The sequence below is a fragment of the Ochotona curzoniae genome, unplaced genomic scaffold, assembly GCF_017591425.1.
Source record: "Ochotona curzoniae isolate NIBS_2020 unplaced genomic scaffold, NIBS_Ocur_1.0 contig_1014, whole genome shotgun sequence".
Taxonomy (NCBI): Eukaryota; Metazoa; Chordata; class Mammalia; order Lagomorpha; family Ochotonidae; genus Ochotona; species Ochotona curzoniae.
The window spans coordinates 47,134,236-47,161,062 of record NW_024464920.1 but is presented as its reverse complement, the minus strand read 5'-3'; the positions used below and the strand labels follow the sequence as shown (position 1 = coordinate 47,161,062).

At 44.1% G+C, this 26,827-nt stretch overlaps 1 protein-coding gene across 2 annotated transcripts in view; it reads left to right on the top strand.

Moving 5' to 3' along the window:
• Positions 1 to 26,827, top strand: part of DMC1 (DNA meiotic recombinase 1) — a 51,494-nt gene that overhangs the window by 18,175 nt on the left and 6,492 nt on the right. The window contains exons 3-14 of one of the 2 annotated variants that reach the window (XM_040991208.1): positions 2,951 to 2,957; positions 5,129 to 5,212; positions 5,953 to 5,997; positions 8,031 to 8,177; positions 11,046 to 11,128; positions 13,422 to 13,474; positions 15,132 to 15,173; positions 16,966 to 17,038; positions 21,472 to 21,563; positions 21,925 to 21,998; positions 22,127 to 22,241; positions 22,583 to 22,643. In XM_040991208.1, coding sequence (XP_040847142.1) covers positions 5,162 to 5,212; positions 5,953 to 5,997; positions 8,031 to 8,177; positions 11,046 to 11,128; positions 13,422 to 13,474; positions 15,132 to 15,173; positions 16,966 to 17,038; positions 21,472 to 21,563; positions 21,925 to 21,998; positions 22,127 to 22,241; positions 22,583 to 22,643 — 836 coding nt within the window. In that variant the 5' untranslated portion in view covers positions 2,951 to 2,957; positions 5,129 to 5,161. Of the gene's footprint in view, positions 1 to 2,950; positions 2,958 to 5,128; positions 5,213 to 5,952; positions 5,998 to 8,030; positions 8,178 to 11,045; positions 11,129 to 13,421; positions 13,475 to 15,131; positions 15,174 to 16,965; positions 17,039 to 21,471; positions 21,564 to 21,924; positions 21,999 to 22,126; positions 22,242 to 22,582; positions 22,644 to 26,827 lie in introns of those variants that run through there. The other variant, XM_040991219.1, reaches the window with a different exon arrangement.

Sequence of the window (26,827 nt, the reverse complement as noted above, 5' to 3'; positions counted from 1 at the left end):
TGGCCACACCCACCTGGGAGACCCACAAGGAGAGCCTGCTTCCTCACTTCAGCCTGGTCTACCTTGTTGCAAGCATTTGGGAGGGAGCCAGCAAATGGAATCTCTTACTCACTCTATATCACTCTGCCTTTCAAAAACACCAGAACTATCTTTATAAAGGCATTTGCTATAATACTTTCAAGTATATATACTTCACACAATTTTTCATTGTCTTTCCACCATAGCTATATGCAGCACTCAAATTGAGGCACTTATTGGTTAACACAGCCATTATTCTTGAGTGGACTCCATGGTTCTCCTAAGATTCTCCACCCTCTCTTTTGCCCATTCAATCCACTCTACACCCCACAAACCAAACAGTCCATGTGTGCTAGCTCATTTCATTTTCACAGCAACTCAGTATCATTATTATTCTTGGTTTTCAGATGAGAAAACCAAGACACAGGTTAAATTATTTCCCCTAAGACCAAAGTTTATTGCTTGAATCTGACTTGGTTACCACTCCTATATATGCTCATAGAATATGCATATGAGTGGAAATAAAGTCACAACTGACTATTTGGGACCTGCCACTCAGCGCCCCTGGAGCCAGACTGGGAGCCTGGGTAAGTTATGGAAACTGGTGACATCTCAGCATTGTCACGTGTGAATGAGGCTCATGACAGTCCCCACCTCATGGGTCTTTGTGAGGAGTGGATGCATTTTTGCAAGCAAAGACCTCAGCACCGTTTCTGGTTCATGGCAAGTGCAATAGGTTGGCCCTCAGTATCATCAAGCATCCAACAGGTGTGTTCCTTCAGCCTCTCCCTCTTGGATTCAGAGTGCCTTTCTTGCTGGTCCTAGCACGCCAGAAGAACCACATGCAGCATCCAAACAGCCTCTGTGTTCCCTCTGCTTTTCCCATCATACACCACGAAGGGCCACCATTCTTGTGACACTCTAGTTGGTCCCCAGTTGCAAATCTAATCTCTTTATTAAATTTTCAAAATGTATTTGATAGAGAAAAGAGTTCTCTTCCATTGGTGCACTCCCCAAGTGCCTGCAATGCTTGCCATGGGCAGGTTGAGGCCGAAGCAAGGGGTGGAAGCCAATAATCAGGGATACAAACTCTTGAGTCATTGGCACTGCCTCTCGGAGTCTGCACTATCAGGAAGTTGGGACCAGGAGCTGGACATGGGACTCAAGTTGACACTGATTTGGGATGCAGGCGTCTCAACCAACAGGTTAACATCTCCAGGGAGGGCAATAAAGAGTCCCTGGACTTTTACAACCCTGGAATGTTAGCCGGTGTCTCCAGAGAGCAAGGGAAGTGCGTCTAAGTTGTTTTTTTTTTTTTTTTGCCTTTGGAATGTGAATAAATGGCAGAGTCTTCATTCTTCAATTCTGTGCAAAAGCGTTTCTCAAATATGTGCACTAGGAGGCTGTTTGGGCAGAGTAGGGTCTATTCAAATTTGGCTGTAAGGTGGCTGTCCACAGAGGGGCAGTAACGGGTCGTGTTTAAAATCCAGGTCTTGACTACAAACCCATTGTTTGTTTTGAATACCTTAGAATATCAGAAAATGACAACAGAAGCTATAAAAATTCTTATAGAAAAACTGTGGACTCTCTGAAGGACTTGAAAACTTTGATAGACTCTATGAGAATTACCTGGTCCCTAACTGACACAATCGGGCTTGCTCTGGTCTCTGTCGCCTACAAGATGAACAGTATTTTATGACATGGGATATATATGTGTGTATATGTTTGTGTGTGTGTGTGTGTGTGTATAGTAGACAATTTCAGTCTTTTTATGGCTTTGGAGTTTTGTGTGGTATTTAAAAACACTTTTTCTTATTCTGGAATGTTAATAAATTGTCCCATGTTTTCTTTTGGTATTTTTACATGTTGTTCATGTTTAATTTTTGGATCCATCTGGAATATATTTTGGTATAAGGTGTGAAAGATGGCCCTAATTATATTTTCCTTCCAGATGGCCACCTAGGAGTTCTAACTTCAGTGTGCTCATCAATTTCCCGCTGACTTGAAATGCCACCTTCATCATATTCAAATTTTTTGCATGATATGAAAGACACCTTTTTCCTCCTTGTTTGAATAGAAAACTTTTCCTGTGCACTTTCTGACTCCCTGGGGGGTTTGTTGTGGTTTTAAGACATTTTTGGAGTTGTAGATAGCCATCCATATGACACTGATATGTCACATATAAAGTTGCATACAAGCACCCGTAAGACACAGATATACCCATGGCTGTAACATTGCAACCAGAATGCCCCCCTCACTTCGTGGTTTGTCATTCCCAATTTCATTTCAGCTTCTTTCCCTAAATGTGCTGCACACAACACCCTCAAATATTATGAACACTTCTCTTCCCCAGCTGTCACTACACCAAACTACATATGTTACAGTTCCCGAAATCAGCTTGCTGTGCTCTTTGCAGCTCTTCTGTACCCTGGCGAATCCCCATCCAACAAGTGGCTCCGAAGTCGCTGTAATTATTGTAGGATGGACTGACTGAAAACCTGTCCTTGCTGCCCAGTGGCACTTCCTCCAAATGGCGCTTATTTCCATGGAACAAGGACAGAATATTCTAGAAAACACTAGATTTTGAAGAACTATCTTAGTAACTGGCTGGCTCTCTAGATAGTTCCCTGGCGATGCGAGGAGCGCTACAAAATACCAACAGCTTCAAGAATGTTCTGCTACTTATTCCAATAAAAATGATTCAGATCCTATACTAGGTGTGGAACCCCCCAAGTCCCTAGTGTATGCTGAGAGCTTCTTCCAAGGGGCGAACGTGTCGTGACCCTCAGCTGAAAGGCTCCACGCAAGGGGAGGAGAATGAGGAGAGGCTGGCCTCACGCTCAAAGCCGAACCGATCTGCTTTGGGCGACTGTAGTCTATTTAAAACTTCAAGTTAGGAGAAAAAAAATTCCTCTCCATCCTGAATGGGAAGCGTGTCGGTCACAGACGGAGAGCGAGGCAAGTGTTAAGAGCGTCCCAGACTAGACAAAGTGCGGACACTGAGCTAGGTGAGAACGAAGCATGAACCAGAGTTTCAAAGCATGAAATGGACAGGGGGAAAAATTAAAGCTCCCACAGGTAAGAAGATGGGCACCTGAAAGTGAGCCACTTTTCGCCCAGCTCTCCTTCCCTGCCTCCAGATCCTCCCTCGGAATCTTCTCCTTGCTGTCAGCCCCAGCTTTCTCCTCACCTTCCCCAACCGCTCCCCTGGGCGTGGCACATCCGGGAGGGTTGTGCCCCGCCCCGCCCCTCGCCCCGCCCCTCGGTCACAGCCCCGCCCCCTCGCTCTACCCCGTCTCGGGGCCCGCCCCTCGGCCCGCGCCCCGCCCCCTCCGCGCCCCGCCCCTCGGCCCGCGCCCCGCGGTGTGAGTCGTCGTTTGGCGTCCAGCCTCAACGTTCTAGGTCGGAGTCAGAATCCTGTCAGAGGAACGGAAAACTCGAGTGGGGGGCCCCCTGTGGGTCTGAGGGGAGCGAGTGGTCGGAACTGTGTGAGGACTCAGATGAGGGGGAAGCTCCGGGTCAGGGAACGCGCGCCCCCCGCTGCTTTGAGGAGGGAGCTTGGCCGCCCTGACTGAGAGACCAAAAGCCCAGCCCGGGATCCCTGATCTCCAGGGACTTCCAGCCCCCGAGTTACGTCGAATCTTGCAGGCCTTGGCCTGCTGACAAGGGGACTCGGGTCAGGAAAAAGCTTGGGTGGAAGAGGGCTGCGGGTGTCGGGCCTGGTTCCCGCCCGGGGCAGCCCCGCTGTGGGACCGGCTGCTCAGGGATAATCTCCGGGTGCCGGGGGAGGCGTGCGGTGTGTTTTTTCCTTCGATGAGGTCAGTCACTGCTGCCGTGGCTGAGGCCCGGGTTCTGGAAGCGCCGAAGCCGCCGCTGTCCTGAGGTGCTGGCGCTGGCTCCCGGCCGCTCTGCTTCGGCCCCATTGCTCCGCGCTCTCGAAAACTCGAACGAAATCTCTACCATGTTAAAGACTGCTTAGCTGAACTGCTTCTGACCTCTCATGGATGTCCCTCTTTTTATTTGTTTTTGTTTTGCTTTTTCTGAGAGGCAAAGAGAAAGGGGTCACTACCCAAAAGCCCAGGCCAGGCCAGAGCCGGGAGCCCAGTCAGGGTCTCCCATATTCCCTCTTGCCCCCCGGAATTGGAGGTGAAGGAGCCCAGAACGGGCGTTCCATGTGGGAAGCAAGTGCACGTGTCCCGGGTGGCGTTTGAAGCACTGTACCAAACACTTGCTCTAGCCACCATGCTTGTAAAAAGACATCATGAAACTAGTTACTACAAAGAGGCAAAGCATGAATTAACGTTCCATGAAAACAGAGTGCTCTTTCATAAACAGCAAGAAGGCGTTTATGAGAAAGATACACTCTGGAGGGTGGATTAAGTTTGAGGAAGAATGACATAGTCATGGTTTTAGAGTGTCGTGAAAAATAAATACAATTGGGCCCTGGCACAGTAGCCTAGCGGCTAAAGTCCTCGCCTTGCACACGCTGGGATCCCAAGTGGTTGCTGGTTCTGACCCCAGCGGCCTCACTTCCCATCCAGCTCCCTGTTTGTGACCTGGGAAAGCAATCCAAGAGGACTCCAAGCCTTGGGACCCTGCCATGTGGGAGACCCTGAAGAGGCTCCTGGCTTCCGATTGGCTCAGCTGTGGCTGTTGTAGCCACTTGGGGAGTGAATCATTGGACGCAAGATCTTCCTCTGTGTCTCTCCTCCTCCTCTCTGTATGTCTGATTTTGCAGTAAAAATAAATAAATAAATACAATTGAATAGCAGTGTGCAGTTCTAATATTCCCAGGCAAAGGCAAAGATGTTGCATTATCATAATTAATCAGTCAGAAATCAAAAAATGATCAAAAAGAATTGAGCAGTGTGGAGGAGAAAAATAAAGCAAATAAGCCTTATCCCACGGCTCTTCACAGCCATACTCAATAAAAACATGGCCTGTTGCCAAGCAGAAAAAACAAGCCAGTCTGGTCTTTCCAAACAAAATGTTGCATTTACTGTCCTTCTCTGATCCTTAGTGACTTTGAAATGAAAACCAAATGGCCTCTGGGCAAAGGAATTTTCCTGCTGTCCAATCTCTCTGTAAACAGTATTTCTTATTTTTTCAGGGTTGACTGTTTTCCAGCTACTCATCTCTCACCATGAAGGAGGATCTGGTTGTACTGGACGAGCCAGGATTCCAAGATGAGGAGGTATGAGGGGAATGAAGTCACCGTTCACAAGTCAAGTTGGTTCTTGGTTAGCTACTATTTGAAAAAACATATTACAAGCTTATAACCACTTGGTTGGGAATGGGCGCTAAGATTAGCTACCTAGCAACTGCTAAGAAAATATTTAAGTAACAACTGATATGGCTATACTCAACCTCTGTGCAGTGGTACCACGTAGCAGCCTGCTCCTAGAGGAGGGAGGTGGGGGGAGAAAATTGACAAAACAGCTGTCTGCATGCAGAACATCTGTGGGTGTTAGACTGTGTCTCCATGGTCAACCTTCCCTGATGGATGGGTTTATATGAATCAGGAAGATTCTGTTTTTACATACAGAAGTAACTTGTGGCAGCAGTTATAGAATAACCTATCCACAAAAGGATGTATAAAATAACATTATTGAAAAGGATATATAAAATAACATTATTTGCAATGAAAAAAAAAAACAAGAAAATTGAGAAAACATTTAAAACAAGTCAATTATTGCCCACCCCTTTGGGCAGCAGTTTTACCATTTGAGGGGGGCTCCGACAGAGGTCATTGGCTTCCCAGCCTATCAGGGTTGCAGGCCTGAAGTATGTAACAGTGTGGGTAAAGTATTATTCTTATTATTACCTGTATAGGGAAGTGGAATTTGAGGAACTTTTAGTTTGTAATGAACTCTTTCAAATACCTGAAATAGATATGGAAAAATCAAATTGTTTTTCCTGTTCTATCTCCTTTAGGAATCTTTGTTTCAAGACATTGACCTGTTACAGAAACATGGAATTGTAAGTAGTTTGCCAATACTGTGTAAATCATCCAGTTCAGCATGTTTTTAAAAAAGATTTATTTTTATTGGAAAGTCAGATATACAGAGAGGAGAGACAGTGAAGATCTTCCATCCACTGATTCACTCCCCAAGTGGCTGCAACGGCCAGAACTGCACAGATCTGAAGCCAGGAGCCAGGAGCCTCCTCCAGGTCCCCCTTGCGAATACAGGGTTCCAAGGCTTTGGACCATCCTCTATTGTTTTCCCAGGTCACAAGCAGGGAGCCAGATGGGAAGTGAGGCTGCTGGGATTAGAACCAGAGACGATAGGGGAGACCAGTATATGCTAGGCTACTGTGCCGGACCCTCAGCATTTTTTTTAATCTCTGGGGCTGGATAATTCTTTGTTGGGATGGGGGTGGGGATGCTGTCCTGGTTCCAGGCCAGTTAACAATATCCCTCAATTCACTCACTAAATACCAGTAATATCCTTCCAGCTACGAAAACCAAAGTATGTCTACAGATATATTAAATATTTTTAAATTAAAAATTTTTAATATTAAAATAAAACTATTTTAAAATATTGAAAATATCTAGAGAACTGGAGGGCAAAACTGCCCTGGTTAAAAACCACTGATCCATAACTGTACAATGGAAAATAAGAATAAATAAACAGTGTGTGATTTCAGAACAAGAAGAACCACTGATCCCATTGTAGATGTTCTCAGATCTTTCTGTAACTGTTCCCCAATTCCTTATCTGTAATTTTTTAAGATTGATTTATTTCTATTGGAAAGGCAGATTTACAAAGAAAAAAGAGAGAGAGAGAATAAAAAAGGGGATCTTCCATTCTGGTTCACTCTAAATGGCCACAGTGGCCAGAGCTGAGCCAATCTGAAGCCAGGAGCCAGGTCTTCTTCCGGGTCTCCCTCGTGGGTGCAGGGTCCCAAGCACCTGGATCATCCTCTGCTGCTTTCCCGGGCCACATGCAGAGAACTAAACGGAATGAGGAGCAGCCAGGACAGAACCGGTGCCCTTCAGGGGTGCAGCCTAATTTGTGAAGGATTAGGCTGTTGAGTCTTGGCGCTAGCCTCCATGCTATTTTCATGAACAGAAAATGTAGCTCTGGGGGCCGAGGTCAAGCCACTGCCTGTGTGCCAGTCTGAGTTCTGGCTGCTCCATTTCAATCCAGCTCTCTGATAATGTGCTTCAGGAAGCAGCAAAGGATAGCCCGAGAACGTGGGCCCCTACTGCCCACATAGGAGACCTTAATGGAGTCCCAGGCTCCTGGCTTGGCTTAGCCCAGCTTTGGCTGGTGCAGCCACTTAGGGAGTGAACTAATGGATTGAGGAACTCTGTCTCTCCATCTTTTTCTGTAATGGCCTCTCAGATTTAAAAAAAAAAAAGGCGGGGGGAGGTGGGAAATGTCTGACTTTCCTCGAAGGTGTCCTGGCAGAACTCTGTATGGCAAACAACTAACTAAATGATAATGAACTTTGAGAAAAAAAATTAGATGGATTTCAACTGCAGTCAGTTGGTAATAAAACTGCTGATATTTTCTTTTGAAGCTCTCATTTAGTCTCTTTTGGTTGGTTTTAGAAAATAGAAACAAGAGAAAATCCTAGTCCTTTGGTGATGTAGTTATTTGCATTCTCCAGGGGCCAGAGGAGAAAAAAAAATTTTTTTTTTCACAAGTACACTTTGGAAGTGAAATACTGTAGAAGAAAGGAACTGAACTGAGGGGGTGAATGTGTGATAAATTTGTTAGTTTTTCTACCAACAGACTTCTCTTTTGAATTCCTTGTTCCATTGCATGGACTCACTAACATTCTTTGGAAAATGAGGGCACAGCCAGAACAGTTGGCAGCCTGCTGGGGATGTTCAACTTAGATATTTCCAGAACATTTGGCTACATGGTGGGTGGGTTCCACCTGGTTGCTTGTATAAAATTGGCATCCTGATGAGGGAGGTGGACACGAAAGCACATGACATAGTATGGGAGCCTTCCAGACTGGCGTCTTCCCAACCTCTATGCCCATTCTTTTATTTGCAGAATGTGGCTGACATTAAAAAACTCAAGTCGGTGGGAATCTGTACCATCAAGGGGATCCAGATGACAACCAGAAGAGCCCTGTGCAATGTCAAAGGGCTCTCCGAAGCCAAAGTGGACAAGATCAAAGAGGCAGCCAACAAACTGATCGTAAGCAAAGTCCATTCATGCCACTCAAGCTTTAATCGACCCTGTGCGTCTTTGTAGCCTCTCATGAGAACACTAGAAGCTGTTGAGCGAATGCTGGGTTCCTGTAGCTCCCAGTATATTCTCCCCATGTTAACTTTTTCTCACTGCAGTTTCAAAACTATGACACTTTCTGAAAGATAGAGTTTGGGGTTAAGAGACCTAGAACATGAATGAAGATAATTATTTTAACCAAAACCTTTTTTGGTCTCTTTCTGTGTTACTTCTCTGGCTTCTATCTCTTTGTCTTTCCTCTCCTTTTCATTTTGTTTTCTTCTACCTTCCTTATCTTTGTGTTTTTCTCAGGACTGTGCTCTGTGAGGCTGCTGAGCGTCACCACTGCTTTCCAGCTGGGCCCACGAAACTGTACGGGCGCCCGTGCGGTTTCTATGCTGAGACACAAAAGTGTAGCTGCCTTTGACTCATGCTTTTGTGTAGAGCTTTTGGGGACCACTAGAGGTACCAGCTCTGGCAACACGAACGTGCAAAACGAGGAAGCCACTAAGCCTCTCTCTTGGCAAAAGAATCAACTTCATGTCTCCACGTGTGTGTGAGGGCCTTCTTTCCAGCAAGTCCAAGGAGCTCTTCATTGACAACCAGTTGCTTTCATTTCTCAGGCAAGGCAGAGAGGGATATAGGCAGAGGTGGTTTTGTACTTGAAGAGAACTCAGGTGAACTCCTCTGAATCCAGTCGAGTGGCTCTAACCACAGGGCAATTCCACAGCGGCCAAGGTGCCTACGGAATCCATAGAGCAATACCCAGAGTTTGGAAAACTGGTACCTTATACTTTCTAGACATGAGTTTTCTTTTGTTTAAAAAATAAATCTTGGGAGTCCGGCGTGGTAGCCTAGTGGCTAAAGTCCTCACCTTGCATGCCCCAGGATCCCATATGGTCACCGGTTCTAATCCCAGCGGCCTTGCTTCCTATCCAGCTCCCTGCTTGTGGCCTGGGTAAGCAGTGGAGGACGGCCCAAAGCCTTGGAACCCTGTGCCCACTTGGGAGCCCCAGAAGAAGCTCCTGGCTTCTGGCTTTGGATGGGCTCAGCTCTGGCTGTTGTAGCCACTTGAGGAGTGATCCAGCAGACAGAAGATATTTCTCTTTGTATCTCCTTCTCTCTGTAAGTCTGTCTTTCCAGTAAAATTAAATAAATCTTTAAATCAAAATAGCACCCAGTACTACATCCAGACTTATCCTTTCTTCTCTAAAGCTGTTTATTCTTATTTTTTTAAGATTAATTTTTATTGCAAAGTCAGATATACAGAGAGAAGGAGAGACAGAGAGGAAGATTTTCTATGTGATGATTCACTCCCCAAGCGGCTGCAGCAGCCAAAGCTGTGCTGATCCAAAGCCAGGAGCCTCTTCTGGGTCTCCCACTTGGGTTCAGGGTCCCAGGCCACAGGCCAGGAGCTGGATGGGGTGAGTCCACTGGGATTAGAACTGGTGCCCCTATGGGATCCTGGTGTGCAAGATTAGGACTTTAGCCACTAGGCTATAGTGCTGGGTCCAAGCTGTTTACTCTTAAAGAAAGACAAAGATTGACTGATGTTCACAAACAGAATGGGAGAAAAAAAGTTGGCTTCACTAGACAGTGATTTTAAACACTGGTGTATATCAGAATCTTCTAGACTGGTTCCTAAAGAATAGTAAAGAGAGGACAGATGGCTGGTGAAGTAGGCTAGGGCCCGGACTTGCTGCCACCCTCCCAAACTGTCCAAAGTGAAAACCGCTGTGATAGTACCATGCAACACTTTAGACTCCATCAGGGCTCTTTTTCACTACTTCCTCCACTGTGTCAGCTGTGGCTCAGCGATTCAGCAAAGAAGTTACCTCTCAGGTGAAAAAACTAGCTATATGAACAGTAAAAACCGGAATTCCTGTGCTCCTGGAAATTCCTAGAGCTGGAAAATAATGCTGCTGTTAAACAAACTGAATCAGTCGTGAAATATTGTTCTGCTTAATGCTGTGAATGTATCATTTAATCTTCACAGCTATCCTGTGAAAGAGACACTGCTATTATCTCCATTTAGCTCAAAAGAGGAAGCTGAGGAAAAAAATAAGCAGTTTCACTCCATGTCAGATCATTAAAAAGTGTTAGATTATTTGAAACATTTGTGGGATGACTTGAAAGCCTGTGTTCTTAGCCATACGCCTGTTGTGCTTCCTCCAAGGACCTTGGGCAAAGGAGTTAAGACGCCTGCCGGGCTGCAGGGCAGTGTTGTGATGTGGGATGCAGCAGGTTAGCCTGCACGTTATACCTGCATCCCCACATGGCTGCCAGGATCCTGCTCTCCAACTTCCGATTCGGCTTCCTGCCGAGGTGCTTGGAAAAGCACTGCTAGTGCTTGCCCCCTGCTCCCTACGCGGGAGATCCGGATGGAGCACTGCTTCAGCCTGGCCTCACCCTGCCCATCAGCACGTGAGAGCTCTCTCTGCAGCTCTGTGCCATTCACTCTTCCCCCACCACACACACACAATCCTTAAGCTTTTCAAATAAATACATTTTTCTTGAAAAAAAAAATGGTGCTGGTCAGGGCACCTGCATCCTATATCAGAATGACTGAGTAATTCAGCTTCCTCCCAATCAGATCCTAGCAGGCAGCAGGTGCTGGCTCGAGTGGGTGGGTCCCTCACACACAGGAGAGACCCAGCTGGGGAACATTTGAGAAGTGAACCAGCAGCAGGAAGATCTCGGTCTTTCAAGTAAAATTTTCAAAATGTTTAGTTAAGGAAAAAGACAAAAGAATCGTACTCATACAAAACCGTGACCATAATCATTGAGGATGTGACTGTCTTACAAACCTTTTCCGCGTGCCTCCTTATCTTTTTGCAGGAACCAGGCTTCCTGACGGCGTTTGAATACAGTGAGAAGAGGAAGATGGTTTTCCACATCACCACGGGGAGCCAGGAATTTGAGTGCGTATCTCACATTTTTTTATAGCCACCAAGCAGTCTTTGGAATATCATGTTCCGCTTCCTCTCTCTGGTTGTTACTTCTACTATAAGTACTAGAAATAGCTTCTTCTTTCAAAGTAGTTAGGTTGTTTTTCTTTTTTTCCCAAAAGTGCAAACTAAAGCACATTCTAGCCTGAAGGAATGGGATTCAAAAAAATTTTTCTTTAAGAAAACTACGCACAACTTTTTTAAAATTGAAAAGCGGATATACAAAGAGGAGGAAAGACAGAGAGGAAGATCTTCCGTCCGATGATTCACTCCCCAAGTGAGCTCAGTGGCCGGACTGAGCCAATCTGAAGCCAGGATCCAGGAACTTCTTCCGGGTCTCCCACGTGGGTGCAGGGTCCCAAGGCTTTGGGCTGTCCTCCACTGCTTTCCCAGGCCACAGGCAGGGAGCTGGAAGGGAAGCGGGGCTGCCGGGATTAGAACCGGCGACCATATGGGATCCCGGGGCATGCAAGGAGAGGACTTTAGCCACTGCACTGGGCGGGATTCAATTTCTTACAAGAAATTCAGACCCAAAACATAACTAGCTCATGAATCAACTTGTTTTACTCTATGAACAAATCAGTTTAACTTTTCCTTTTCTTCTCCCTTGATAAAAGAAACTTTGTGGGTTTTTTTTTTTTTTTAGGTTTTACTTAAAAATCAGTTGTTAGATGGAATATTTGAGAAGCAATGACCTAATGTCATTTTTGTATTTGAGCAGTAGCAATTTTAACATTGTTTCTCATGTTATATTTATTCATTTATTTATTTTTAAAGACTTATCTATTTATTAGAAAGTCAGATATACAGAGAGGAGGAGAGACAGAGAGGAAGTTCTTCCGTCCGATGATTCACTCCCCAAGTGAGCGCAACGGCCAATGCTATGCCGATCTGAAGCCAGGAGCCAGGAACTTCTTCCGGGTCTCCCACGCGGGTGCAGGGTCCCAAGGCTTTGGGCTGTCCTCAACTGCTTTCCCAGGCCACAAGCAGGCAGCTGGATGGGAAGTGGAGCTGCCGGGATTAGAACCGGTGCCCATATGGGATCCTGGCGCGTTCAAGGCGAGGACTTTAGCCACTAGGCCATGCCGCTGGGCCCTGTCTTTTATTTTTGAAAGATTTATTTTTGTTAGCCAAGAGCTCTTTTTTGTTTATTTGTTTTTTAACTCTGTTTGTAAAGCAGGGTGAGAGAGAGAGAGCCCTCCCATTGGCTGGTTCACTCATCAGTTGCCTGCGACAGCTGGGGCCAAGTCAGGCTCAGGCCAAGCGCCAGGAACTCTGGGTACTTGATGTTCGCCTTCAGACACAGAAAACATCACTCAGGGGCTATTTACATTTTTAAATTAATATTGGATTCATTAAAATGTTATACAGTTTCCCTAAACCTCTAAGTCCATGCATCAATCTTGCAATCCTTAAAGGGACTTTTGTAATATGATTAATTAACTTCCCTTGAACATTTAAAGTAGCATCTACATAGTAGAAGAATTTTATTTTGTCAGCCTGAAAAGAAAATCAGACAGGCTGTCTGGAATAAGCGAGCGTACTTAGGCTTACAGAGGAGTATACAGTTAGGACTGGCAACAAGGTGTAGCCGGAGGTAGAGAGAAGAAAACGCTTACAGGCAGAGAGTCCGTGCCAGCGGAAACCAGAGGACACGAAGACCAAAGGTTGCAGGAAGGGGTGTCAGTTGTGGGCTGGGGCAGCCGGTCTCTAGGCAAGCAGCTTATCTGGAGCACCACAACCTTGGGGAAGTTCTTACTAATCTACCTGCAGGAATGTCCCCTGATAAGCCCTGTGTGAAGGCCTCTTTGTGGCCTCCTCTGACTCAGCTTTGTTAGCGCGTACCAGAAGTGACTCCGTTTTAGTACCAGCAACTTTCGTAACTTTCTGTATGGAACTTATTTGTCTCATTGCTACAAGTAAAATATTCCTTCATACCCAAACATCTTTTATTTATTTATTTTGAAAGTTACAGCCAGGAGCTCCCTCTGAGTCTCCCACATGACTGGGACATGAGCCAGTGCCGATTAGGGCTGCTGGCATTGCAGATGGCGGCTTAACCCAGCTGCCACACCACACACAGTCCCACGTGTTGTTCTGTTGATCAACCTGCTCATTCGTAGTAGAATTTGTCACCTGAGCAGGAGGAAAGCCACTTGTTCAGCCTAGAATTGCTGTTACATATGATACTAATGATTGAATATTTTCTTCTTTCTTGCTATCTCCATTTCTGCTCCTGTTGGTAATGCTTTCTTTCTATTTCCAGTAAGTTGCTAGGAGGAGGAATCGAAAGCATGGCAATCACAGAGGCTTTTGGAGGTAGGCACACCTTAATATTTTGTTGCCTGAAATTAAATATAAATCAAATCAAACAGTGATGCTACTGGCACCTATTTTGGAACTTGGAATGATTCCCAGTCATTGCAGCCATGGCCTCAGTCTGGGCTGCAGTGCAAATACGCAGCAGCACAGAGAGGTTCCACTGGGGTGTCCTACCCCTTCACCTCGGACTCCCACAGGAGACTAGAATTTTTTTTCCCCAAAAGATAATTGGATGATGTAGTTGATCCTTACTTTTAAGATAATTTATGTTCCATGAATGAAGAAATTAACTCTCTTCCCTAACTATGGCCTCTGTTTTTTAAAAATGAATTTTATGCATAGCTTTATTATATACCACATCTAGCAGTTTAGTCTGTGCTGGCATTAAGGAGGTAAATCCCTTTGTTGTTATTTTTCTCTTTTGACCTGGGAGTTGTCCTGGTGTCTGCTGTTTCTGTTGATTCTGAGTTAGTGACTTCGCTTTTGTAAGGTTGTGGATTGATTTTTACAAATATTTATTTGTTTTGAAAATCGGAGAGTACAGGGAAAGATACCTTTTATCTGTTGACTGACTCCCCAAATGCTGCAGTGGTCAAGGCTGGGCCAATCCAAAGCCAGGAGCCTGGACCTCCATCCAGGCCTGCCATGTGGTGGCAGTGGCCTGAGTAGTTAGGCCATCATCCTCGGCTCTTCAGGTGTGGTAGCAGGCAGCTAGATTAGAAGAGGAACAGACAGTATGTAAACTGGCCTTCTGTTACAGGAAGCTGACATCAGTGGCTTAACCCACTGCACCACAGTATCATTTCCATGCTCCATGCTTGCTTTTTTTTTTTTTTTAAGATTTATTTTTATTGCAAAGTCAGATATCTATATATAGAGAGGAGGAGAGATAGAAAGGAAGCTCTGCTGTTCGATGATTCACTCCCCAAGTGACTGCAACAGCTGGAGCTTCCCCCGGGTCTCCCACATGGGTGCAGGGTCCCAAGGCTTTGGGCCGTCCTCCACTGCTTTCCCAGGCCACAAGCAGGGAGCTGGATGGAAAGTAGGGTTGCCGGGATTAGAACCGGCGGCCATATGGGATCCTGGTGCATTCAAGGCTAGGACTTTAGCCGCTAGGCCACTGTGCTGGGCCCCACACTTGCTTTTAATCTATGAGCATTCACTGGGCCTAAACTGGTGAATGGGCAAGTCTTCTGCTAGGGAGCCTTGGCATCTGCTGGTACGAAGGGATGCGCCTGTTAGAGGCTGCTCCATTGGGGCTTTCCATTGAAGCTCTCGGCTCAGAGGGAAAGCCCCAGGCCTGCCTGCCTTCCTATGATGGATGGGACTATTCCTAAGGAAAATTTGATTTAAATTACTTTTAAACGCAGCCTGAGGAAAAGGACACTATAAAAAGAATCTTCCAAATTATTGGTATTCATACATTTGGAATCCATTTATGATACAAGAGGTGTTTTGTGAGTGACATTTGATAATTGGAAAAGAAAATAGTAATAGTTAAGGCCATTTTTATAGACTATTTTTTTTATTATTAATTACATTGCATTATGTGACACAGTTTTATAGGTACTGTACTGGGATTCCCCCAAGATGTAGAAAAATATCTGAAAAGACAGCTATGTTTTTGTTAATTTTTTTTTTCTTCAACTTACAGAATTTCGTACTGGGAAAACTCAGCTGTCTCATACACTCTGTGGTAAGGATATGTAACCCCACCACTCACAGTACCCGTCATGGCTGCAGCTTCTGAAAGTCCCTCTGTGTCTGCTGTGCGCGTAGTGCCCTGCCACCTGGTCAGACTTGCAAGGAAACAAGATCAAGGAGATTAACAGGACTGCCCTTGGCCACACACACACTGCAACAGCTCATTGAGTGTGTGACACTTGAGGCGCGGTACCGTGTGCTGCCCTGTAAGCACTTTATGGAAATAAGAAAGTAAAAGAACATTTGATTGTGTTGGTAAGAAGTGTCCATTGGCTCAATTTTTCCTACTCCGTATTTTCTATATCTGTTTTTTATAAAAACAACACAAAATCTATTGAGGTTTAGAATCCTTTACTGCTTTTCTTTTTTAAGATTTGTTTATTGAATGGTAGAGTTAGAGGACTTCCATCTGCTGGTTCATTCCCAAATGACTGCAGCTGATGGGCCAGGCTGAAGCCAGGAGCCCAGATTCATCTGAGTCTCCCACAGGGCAAACAGGAGCCCAGCTACTGCAGCTGTATTCTGCTGCTTTCCCAGGCACACTAACAGAGAGCTGGATTGGAAATGGAACAGCCAGGACTCAAACAAAGCAATATAGAATTGCAGGCAGCAGCTTAACCTACTATGCCGTAACATCAGCCCTTTGCTTTCCAAGGAGCAAGGTTGGTCCTAAAAGAGACTGAAAAACAAACGCTTCTAAGAAAAAATTTTAAAAGATCTCCTTTTTCATAAATACATTGCATTTCTTTGAGCCTGGCAAAGTGGATATGAAGAGATTCTAGAACTGAATGTTTGATCCAGTCTAACTCTGCCATTAACAGCTGTGTGAGCCTGGGCACAATGCTTCACCTCTCCACTAAGTGCCAGGAAGCTTCATGCCAAGACGCGGGGTGATTTTGAAAAATAAATGAAACAGGACCCCATGCAGTAGCCTAGTGGCTAGAGTCCTCGCCTTGCATGCTCCGAGATCCCATATGGGAACCGGTTCTAATCCCGACTGTCCCGCTTCCCATCCAACTCCCTGCTTGTGGCCTGGGAAAGCAGTTGAGGACGGCCCAAAGCCTTGGGACCCTGCACCCGCGTGGGAGACCTGGAAGAGGCTCCTGGCTTTGGATTGGCACAGCCTCTTGGGGAGTGAATCATCGGACAGATCTTCTCTGTCTCTCCTCCTCTCTGTATATCTGACTTTGCAATAAAAATAAAATAAATCTTAAAAAAAGAAAAATATGCAATAATACATGTACCGGTTATGCTGTAACTCCTTACTATTGACTGCTGCATAGGATATAAATGCACTGACTTTTCTTGAGAAACATAAATTGAAAGGTAACTTAAATGCATCCAGAGCAGAAATTATCTTTGTGATTATTTCTTACGAGGGCAATAATACTATTTTCCTTCTTTATCTATTTGGGAGATCTTTCATCAACATCATCTTGAATTGCAAGACATACTGCAATTCTTTGTTGAATTACTACTATGCTGACAGGATATTTGTATAATTTCACCACTAGTTAGTTATGTGAAAATGTAGCATATTATTTATAAAGTGAAGGACTGATTCTCTGCTAAATTTACTGAAGAATTGCAACCTTGAAAATAAATACTTATTTTATTATATATATGCACTTATTTCTAGACATCTTGATTATTGTTTGTTTTATAGTAAATTTCAAAATCAGGGAAAGAAAGTTGCAATCAACATAAAACCCAACATTTATCTATATTTTTTTTGTATAAAATTTATTCACCCTTACTAACATTAATTTTTAATTGCTCCCCAGTGACAGCTCAACTTCCAGGAGCAAGTGGCTACCCAGGAGGAAAGATTATCTTCATTGATACAGAAAATACTTTGTAACCTTTTTGTTTAAATAAGTTGCTAATATAATAGTGTGATGTTTTCAAAGACAATTTGAAATATACCATTTGGTAGGGGCTGGGGTATGGGGAGACGGCCCTGGCATAATAAAAGCAAATAAATCTTTTTTTTTTTTAAAGTAAAGTATTGCAGAATACAAGGTTAGAGGGTGATTTTCACTAGACAGGAAGGACTTTAAAAACCAGATGGTGCGTGTAAATTGGGTGTTTTTTTTTTAAGATTTATTTATTTATTGGGAAGTCAGATATACAGAGAAGAGGAGATACAGAGAGGAAGATCTTCCATCTGATGATTCATTCCCCAAGTGAGCGCAATGGCCGATGCTATGCCGATCCAAAGCCAGGATCCAGGAACTTCTTCCAGGTCTCCCACATGGTTGCAGGGTCCCAAGGCTTTGAACCATCCTCGACTGCATTCCCAGGCCACAGGCAGGGAGCTGGATGGGAAGCGGGGCTGCTGGGATTAGAACCGGCGCCCATATGGGATCCTGGCGCGTTCAAGGCGAGGACTTTAGCCACTAGGCCACGCTGCTAGGCCATGCCACCAGTCCCATAAATTGGGGGTTTTTTAGAGACTTATTTGTTTGAAGGGCATTGTTACAGAGAGGAGACACAGAGAGAGAGAGAGAGAAAGAAGAAAAGAGAGATCTACCTTCAGGAGCTAAGCCTATCCAAAGCCAGGATCCCAGGGTCCTAAAGACTTGAACCATCTCCATTGCTTTTCCAGGCCATAACAGGGAGCTGGATGGGAAGTCGAGCAGCTGGGACACGAACTGGTGCTCATGAGGGATGCCAGCACCAAAGGTGGAGGCTCACCCTACCAAGCCACAGTGCTGGTTCCAATTGGACACTTCTAAAAATATTGTGAGCAAGTTAGGGGCATTTGATCTAGGTTGGGAATAACAGGAATAAAAAGACAAGAATGGAAAATATTAGCAACACTGACAGGGCTTGATGATTATTTAGATAGACAAAAGAGATTTAAGAGAAAAATAGATTTAAGAAACCATTCAGGGCCCGGCTCGGTGGCACAAGTGGTTAAAGGTCCTCGCCTTGCACGCCCGGGATCCCATATGGGTGCCGGTTCTAATCCCGGCAGCCCCGCTTCCCTTCCAGCTCCCTGCCTGTGGCCCAGGAAAGCAGTCGAGGACGGCCCAAGGCTTTGGGAACCTGCACCCGCGTGGGAGACCCGCAAGAGGCTCCTGGCTTCAGATCGGCATAGTATCGGCCCGTTGCGCTCACTTGGGGAGTGAATCATCGGACGGAAGATCTTCCTCTCTGTCTCTCCTCTCTGTATATCCGCCTTTCCAATAAAAAAAATAATAAAAATAAATCTAAAAAAAAAAAAGAAACCATTCACAGGTTTTTTGTCTGGATGCTGAAATAATAATGCTGTTAATGACAGGATTAAGATCATGTTTTAGAGAAAAGTGGTGTTTTGATGTGCTGTATATGAGGTGCTGGTGTGTATAACTATATTTGGCTGATGGTTGGAAATACTGGGCTCAGCTTGAAGTGGATGGAGGAGTGGAGAGATGAGTTAACCAAGAAGAGAACTTACTCAGAGAAAAGAGACGAGAATTGAAAGCATAAATTTGAGATGTGTATTTATTTAGTGAAAGGATTAAAATGAGTCCCTCCTTCCCCCCGTAAAAGTAGGAAGATCAGCAAGTGAGAGAGTAGCGAGAATAAAGAGTGTCGGGGCTGTTGGAGCAAGGGGGGATTCTGAAGGTGCAGATTGGGAAGTTGGAAATGAGGGGTCCAGGGGACCGTGTTCATTGTGATGAGGGGATAGACACTCTGGTAAATTAGCAGGAAGAGAAGGCAGTGGAAGTGATGGGTAATGGAAACAGAAACCAGCAGTGGCAGAGGATCCTGCGATTCACAAGCAACTCTGGTTAATAACAGGGAAGCCCCCCAACATTCACAAGCCAGGCCCCTCCAGCCTCATCACTCACTCAGGGTGTTGCTGTTGGAAGGAAGGAGATGAGTCTTTCTCATCTGCTCCCAATGCCTAAACAGGCATTGTCATTAGAATTTGAAAACATCAGCAATTATCATTTTTTTTGCATACGTGGACTTCTTGCATCCTACATCTTTCCCACTTTCTGTTTTGCTGGAGTACCTACCTCGGTACTTCTTTCAGAAAAGTAATTTAGGCAGCAAACTTTGAGCCCTGTTTAAAAAACCCTCAATTTGTTCTCACTACTTAAAAATATATATATTTGCTTGTTGGCTTGTTTGTATATATCCAAGGCATTGTAACAGAGAGACAGAAAGAGAGAAGAGGTATCTTCCACCTATTGGTTCATTCCCCAGGAGCCTGCAACAGTTAGAAGGCAGGAACTCCAGTGTGGGGAAAGGACTCAGGCACTTGAGCCACCATCTGCTGCTCCCAGGCACATTAGCAGGAAGCTGCTTAGGAAGCCAAGACTTGATTCAGGGATCCCAAATAACAGCCTAATCCACTATGCCACAGCATCCAGACATGCTCTCTTGACACTGAATTCGACTGGTAGTAGAGAAATTTGCATGGTGTATTTCTATCCATTTGGGATTTCTTCCTTTTCCCCCACCTTGGATGGGAAGTAGAGCAGCTGGAATTCGGACCAGTGTCCATATGGAATGCCAGCTTTGAAGGTGGTAGCTTAACCCACTCACCACAAGGCCCTCCCCAGAAGAGAATAGACTTTAAAATCTATATAAAGGGCCCAGCACAGTAGCCTAGTGGCTAAAGTCCCCACCTTGCATGCGACTGGATCCCATACAAGTGCTGGTTCCAATCCCAGCTACTCCACTTCCTTTCCAGCTCCCTGCTTGTGGCCTAGGAAAGCAGTCGAGGGTGACTCAAAGCCTTAGAACCCTATACCCATGTGAGAGACCCAGAAGAAGCTCCTGGCTCCTGGCTTTGGATCAGCTCAGTTCCAGGCATTGTGGCCACTTGGAAGTGAACCAACAGATGGAACATCTTTCTCTGTGTCTCTCCTTCTTTTTGTAAATCTACCTTTCCAATAAAAAAAAATCAATCTTTATAAAAATCTATATTAAAGCCTGGGGCCACTGCTATGACATAAGCTCCTTTGGGGTGCTGGCATTCCACACAGGCACTGGTTGGAGTCCTGGCAGCTCCACTTCCCATCCAGCTCCCTGCTAATGGCCTGGGAGGGCAGCGGAGGACAGCCCAAAACCTTTGGCCCCTGCACACATAGAAAACTTGCAAGAAGCTCCTGATTTCAGATAAGCCCAAGTACAGCCATGGCATCTATTTGGATAGTGAACCAGTGGATGAAAGACCTCTCTTTCTCTCTGTAACTCTGCTTTTCAAAGAAAAATAATAATTTTTAAAAATCTACATAAGCCCAAATCCTTGGGTTGATAACGCCTTCTGTACCCTTGAGGTTATTGACACTTTAGTTCCTGTAGTCATTTTCATGATTTGTTGGCAGCACACAATTAATGGTACATTAAACTCTTTCATAGTGAACAGAGAAGTATGATGAATTAGTTCACTTTGAAGGGACTTGAATTCAGTGATATTTTTCTAGACTACATCTATTTTTTATAGTGTTTTCATTTATAATATGTAACACAGGCCATAGTAACTAGCTTTTAAGATTACTGTAAAATTTATAATTAACGTTTTAAAGATTTTTATTTATTTGAGAGAGTAAGAAAGAAACCAATTCCATCTGTTGGCTCACTGGAATCGCCTATAGGAGAACTGGGAGTTCAGTGTAGGTCTGCACAGGTAAGAGGAACCTAATGCTTGAGTCATCATTGCTGTCTCCCAGGATTTGCACTGTAGGAAGAGCCAGTCAGGAGCTAAAACCGGGGATCAAACCCAGGGGAAATGTGTTGCTTTAACTGCTAGGCTGAATGCCAAACTGCTCTGATAATTTTATTTATTTGAATGACAGAGTGAGGGACAGACAAAAATAGAGGTCGTTCATCTGTTGATTCACTCCTCAGACGCCCACAACAGCAGTGACTGAGGAGGCCAAAGCCGGGGGAAGTTCTAGCCAGGTCTCCCTCAGGGAGAGCAGGCCTGCCAGTCCTTGGCCATCCTCTGCTGCTTCCCTAGCACATTAGTAGGAAGCTGACCCTGAAGCAGAGCTGGAACTAGGCCCCAGGCACACTAGGATGCGATCCAAGTATTCTAACTGATCGCTTAGCCCAGTGCACTACAGGGCCTACCCCACAATTCTGTGACGGTATCACCACCTACGGCAACTTGACGCACTTAGGAAAAACATAGACTTTAAGTAATGGTTGGCATTCTTCGGAATATCTTTGCAGATACAGTGTTTTACCTTTCTTTTAATTTACTTACTTAAGGCATTGTGTTTTGTAGCTGTCATCTCAGGTTTTTTGGACTTGATTTATTGAATCCTTAACCTTGGCTACTCCAGTCGTCCAGATCGCCTTCGGGACATTGCTGACCGCTTCAACGTAGACCACGATGCAGTACTGGACAATGTGCTGTATGCACGTGCATACACTAGTAAGGCCCATGCAGCCGAAGACCTACGTTATTATGAGATTGGAAACACTGGTTTATGATTTGATCGATACTAAATATCTTGACATTATTCTTTTATCTTTTTAATTTACTCTTCTCCAAATTAATTTAGTCACTCATTTTATCATCTGGTAAATCCCTGGATATTAAAATGCCCTGAATTTTTTTCTTCTACATTGTCGCTGAAATACAGAGTAGCATTCTTTTTGGAAAAATTATCACATTTAATATAGTCATAAATAATTCAGAGAACCCTCCCAGGCCTCTATTTTGCATGGCTCCCACAGACAGGAGTGATTTGCTTCTTCGAACCCTTACATTTTCTTATTGCATTTCCTACCAGGTGAACATCAGATGGAGCTACTTGATTATGTAGCTGCAAAGTTCCATGAAGAGGCTGGCATCTTCAAGCTGCTGGTACAAGCTTCTAAACATGCTCACTAACAGAGCTACTTAACATGTTACTGTTCTGTTGATTCCTATGCAAATTAATTCCTTCCTTCTGATTCCAAATGCTTATTTGTTTTTCCATCAACCTTGTACAGATAATTGATTCAATAATGGCACTTTTTCGAGTGGATTTCAGTGGTCGTGGGGAGTTGGCTGAGAGGCAGCAGAAACTGGCCCAGATGTTGTCCAGGCTCCAAAAAATCTCAGAAGGTACATCTCAAAGCTCCAGTGGTTGTGTTGGAATAGCAGCTGCAAGTGCTTTAGCTGTACTTTGCAGATATTCAGAACTGGAGGGGAGCGATACTTTCTTTAAAAAATAAATTACCTTCAAGGTATTCACATGTATTTTTTAAACAAGAAATATTGATCCTGACCTAAGTAAAATTAATAGTAACCTTAAATAAATTGACTTCTATTATCAGTGACAAAAATGTGGTGTTGTTTCTAAAATAAATTTATGGTACAATGTCTCTAAGTTCTAAAATCTACAATCAAAGTTTTATATTTGTATTGCCCTTCTCTTAGTTTCTTAATTTTATTTCTTGATACAGAATACAATGTGGCTGTTTTTGTGACCAATCAAATGACTGCTGATCCAGGAGCAACTATGACGTAAGCTCAATATTCTGTTTTTGTATTTTACAATGGTTACTGGAAGAGGGCAGGGCTGCTGCTTGGGATACCCAAGTCCTACATCGGAGTGCCTGGGTCTGGTCCCAGCTCTGTTCCTGATGCCATCTGCCAGCTGCTGCACCTGCCAGGACACAGCAGGTGATTATTCAAGGGACCGGGCTCCCGCCCCTCCTGTGTGAGACCTGGATGTGACCTGACCCAACCCTGCCTGTTTGTGGGCATTTAGTAGATGAACCAGACTCTATCTACCTCTCAATAAATAAATTGATTTGCAAATTTAAAAATTCAAAATAATTAGTCTTGATGCATACACAAATATATTAAAAAGTTGATGGCACGGTCCATATTCAGAATGACAATGTGAAAGAGCATCAAAAATTTATGGAAAAGCTTGAAGTTCATCACTTATATGTTCTCTAGAGCCTTTTTCCTCTGGCTCTTTATTTTATTTTTTTTTTTAAGATTTATTTATTCTTATTGCAAAGTCAGATATATGGAGAGAAGGAGAGACAGAGAGGAAGATCTTCCGTCCGATGATTCACTCCCCAAGTGATTGCAACGACCAGTGCTGAGCTGCCGATCTGAAGCCAGGAGCCTGGAACTTCCTCCAGGTCTCCCATGTGGGTGCAGGGTCCCAAAGCATTGGGCCGTCCTCGACTGCTTTCCCAGGACACAAGCAGGGAGCTGGAAGAGAAGAGGAACCACCAGGATTAGAACCAGTGCCCATATGGGATCCTGGCACGTTCAGGATGAGAACTTTAGCCACTAAGCCACACCGCCACTGGGCCCTTCTCTGGTTCTTTAAAGCAGTTTCAAGCCTGGCATGATGGCTCAATTGGCTAAATTCTCACCTTGCAAGCGCTAGGACCCCAAATGGGCACCAGTTCATGTCTCAGCTGCTCCACTTCCCATCCAGCTCCCTGCTTCTGGCCTGGGAAAGCAGTGGAGGACGGCCCAAAGCCTTGGGACCCTGCATCCACGTGGGAGACCTGGAAGAAGCTCCTGGCTTTGGATTGGCTCAGTTCTGGCTCTTGAGGCCATTTGGGGAGTGAACCAATGGATGAAAGACCTTTCTGTCTTTCCTTCTCTCCATAAATCTGATCTTCCTTTCCAATAAAAATTTTTAAAATTGTTTTTTAAAAAGATTTAAAAATAAATAAAATCTTAAATAAATCTTAAAAAAAAAAAAGAATAAACCCTTTTCAGGGGTTAATAGGCTATTACCAGGTGATAAGAGTGTTAGGGAAATAAGAACTTACATTCCAAATTCATAAATGTCTTCTATTGTACTGACTAGCTGTGATCCCCAAAACAAACAAAAAAACAGGTTTTTTTACAGTGTATACATAAGGTATTTTTAAAGGAGACACAATGAGAGGAGTCTGATGTTTAAAGAAAGAGCCTTTTAGTCCACACTAGGCTTACGGAATGCGTTGGTCTCTTTATGCCTTTGCTACTGAGGCTCTATTTCAAAGACACCAGGTGAAAGAAAGACAAGGAGGCCCAAAGTGCAATAGCAAAGGAAGAGAACGCAAGTAAATACTTGTGAACCCTGTGAAAAGCATCTGAATAAACCATCAAAAATAACCATCAATTCATGATCACAATTTTCACATTTTTTCAAAATTCTTTAAAGTTTCTTTATTTTTTCTTTTATTTGAGAGACAGAGGCCCACCCACTGGTTCCACTCCCCACAAGCCTATATATAATGCCCAGGGCTGAGCTGGACTGAAGCCAAGTGTCTGAGTGTCCGTGTGGAGATCAGAGAGCAGCTGCCTGAGCTGTCCACTGCTGTCTGCCATGGCCAGCATCTGCAGGATGCTGCAATTGGGAGTCAAACCTGGACACTCCAATATGAACTTGAGCATGGCAACCAGTGTCTTAACTGGTAGGCCAAACACCTGCCTCTAAAAGTTTGTAACCAGAAAATAAGTTGCAAGAGAAACGCAATAAATGCACATACATCACTCACCTAAGTTCATAAATTATTGACATTTTACCACATTTTTTCTTCCCACATTAGTGCATATAAAATCTTGGTCTCTTGTCTCTCTACACACAAAGTATGTATGTGTATTTGTTGTGAACCATTTAAAAGGTCTGTCTTTTCCTGAACCATTAATAATTATTTGCAAGTGTCATAACACTTTACCCTTAGTACTTAAGCAAATCTCTTCAAATAACAAAAAAATTCCTATATAACCACAATACAATTACCACATTCAGGATATCTAGTGTCAGCATGATAGTGCTATGTAATCTAAAGTTATGTTCAAGTGCTCCAGTTTTCTTGATAATGTCACTCTGTAGAGTTGCGTTTTTCTGTTCAAATGAGGGTCAGTTGCAGATCGTGCCTTCCATGCAGCTGTCATGCATCTCGTTCTCTTTCCATCAGAACAGTTTCTCAACCTGTGTTAGATTATGTGGCACCAACATCTTGGAGAGCAGGCCAAATGTCTTGTACTGTTAAACTTTTGGGCAGGAGACATGTGTCGTTGATACTATGATCTTCTCAGCCCGTCACCTCAGGAGGCTCATGATGGCAGCTGGTCATGTGATCAAGACTGTCCTCACAGGCTTTTTGCACCAGCAAGAGCAGTACAGAATTTCCTTTTGTAATCACATCATTTGTAGAGTAATATTTTGACTGTGCAAATACCTTGTGCTGCAATACCTTTCATTCATTTATTTTAGTATCTATTAAATATTCCTGGATAAATAACTTATTAAATCATATCACCCTGATGGTTGCAATGCCAAGTGTACCTTGAATCCTGCGCACTTATACAATGGTAGGTAAAATGAATCAGTGACATGCATAGTTAAGAGATATTTGATATGCTACTATCTATTATATAAGATGTAATAAAATGACTCTTTCTTTAAGTGCTGTCTAAACTTAGCCCTAATAGTATTCCTGCATTGTCTGCAGTACTCTGTCTCCCATTCAAAATGTTTTTCTGGGTATTTCCAGTAGTATTAAGATAAAAAGATTGAGGAGAAAATGACTTATTTATTCACTCAATAAATAGTTGTTGAAAATTTAGGCCAGGGACCTGGCACAATAGCCTAGTGGCTTAAGTCCTTACCTTGCATGTGCCAGGATCCCATATGGGCACCGGTTCTAATCCCAGCAGCCCTGCTTCCCATCCAGCTCCCTACTTATGGCCTTGGGACCCTGCACCTGTGTGGGAGACCCAAAAGAAGCTCCTGGCGCCTGGCACCTGGTTTCAGATCAGCTCAGCTCCGGCCATTGTGGCTGCTTGGGAAGTGAATCAGCGGACGGAAGATCTTCCTCTCTGTCTCTCCTCCACTCTGTATATCTGACTGTCTGAAAAAAAACCAAATACATCTAGAAAAAAAAAAAAGAAAGAAAATCTAGGCCAAGATTCTGGGAATTCACTAGTGAATGAAAGAAAGAAAAACCTTGTCTCCATTAAAGAAAAGATAATGTCCATTTAGTTCCAGCAAGCTCACTGTGCCAGACACGTGGTCTGTGGGGTAGTCCTGGAGCAGTGCCGGCAGCCCTTGTTTAGTGGGTGACCTTAATACACAGCACAGAAAGCACTTCACACAGAGAATCCTTTTAAAGCAAAGAGAAATGGAAGATTTTTAAGGCGCAATTTAAAAAGAAAAAAAATGACTCATCGGCTCAGAGGGAGGAAGTGGGTTGCATTCAAATAAAAGAGCGATGTTCTTTCTTCAGGTGTGGGGAGGGAACGTTGAAGAGGTGAAAACTGTCACTCCAGAGTTAGAAGCCAAAGGAAATCAGCAGAAATTGGGTCAAATAGGGGTTCTTTTTTTCTGATATTTGTAGAAAGTTTCAAAAGGAGTGCTATCCTTTTGAACTAACCCCCCTAAGACAGTGGACAGAGGGACAGAGATGTCAGAAAGGAGACGGTTGGAGCAGGTAGATTTGTTATGAAGGGAGCCAGGCGGAGTGCGAGAGGTGTCAACAAAGGCAGCTACATTCCCTGGGCAAGTGGGCCTCGCCACGTTGTCTCTTCCACCTGGCTGAGCTATAAGGAAACAAGCTTCGCTATAATAAAATATTCTAAGGGATATTAAATTAAAACAATACAAATTAAATACATGTCTTCATGTAAAGCACAAAAATTGTACATCTAGATTTAAAAAAAGATCAAGACAGTTTTCGTCTAAG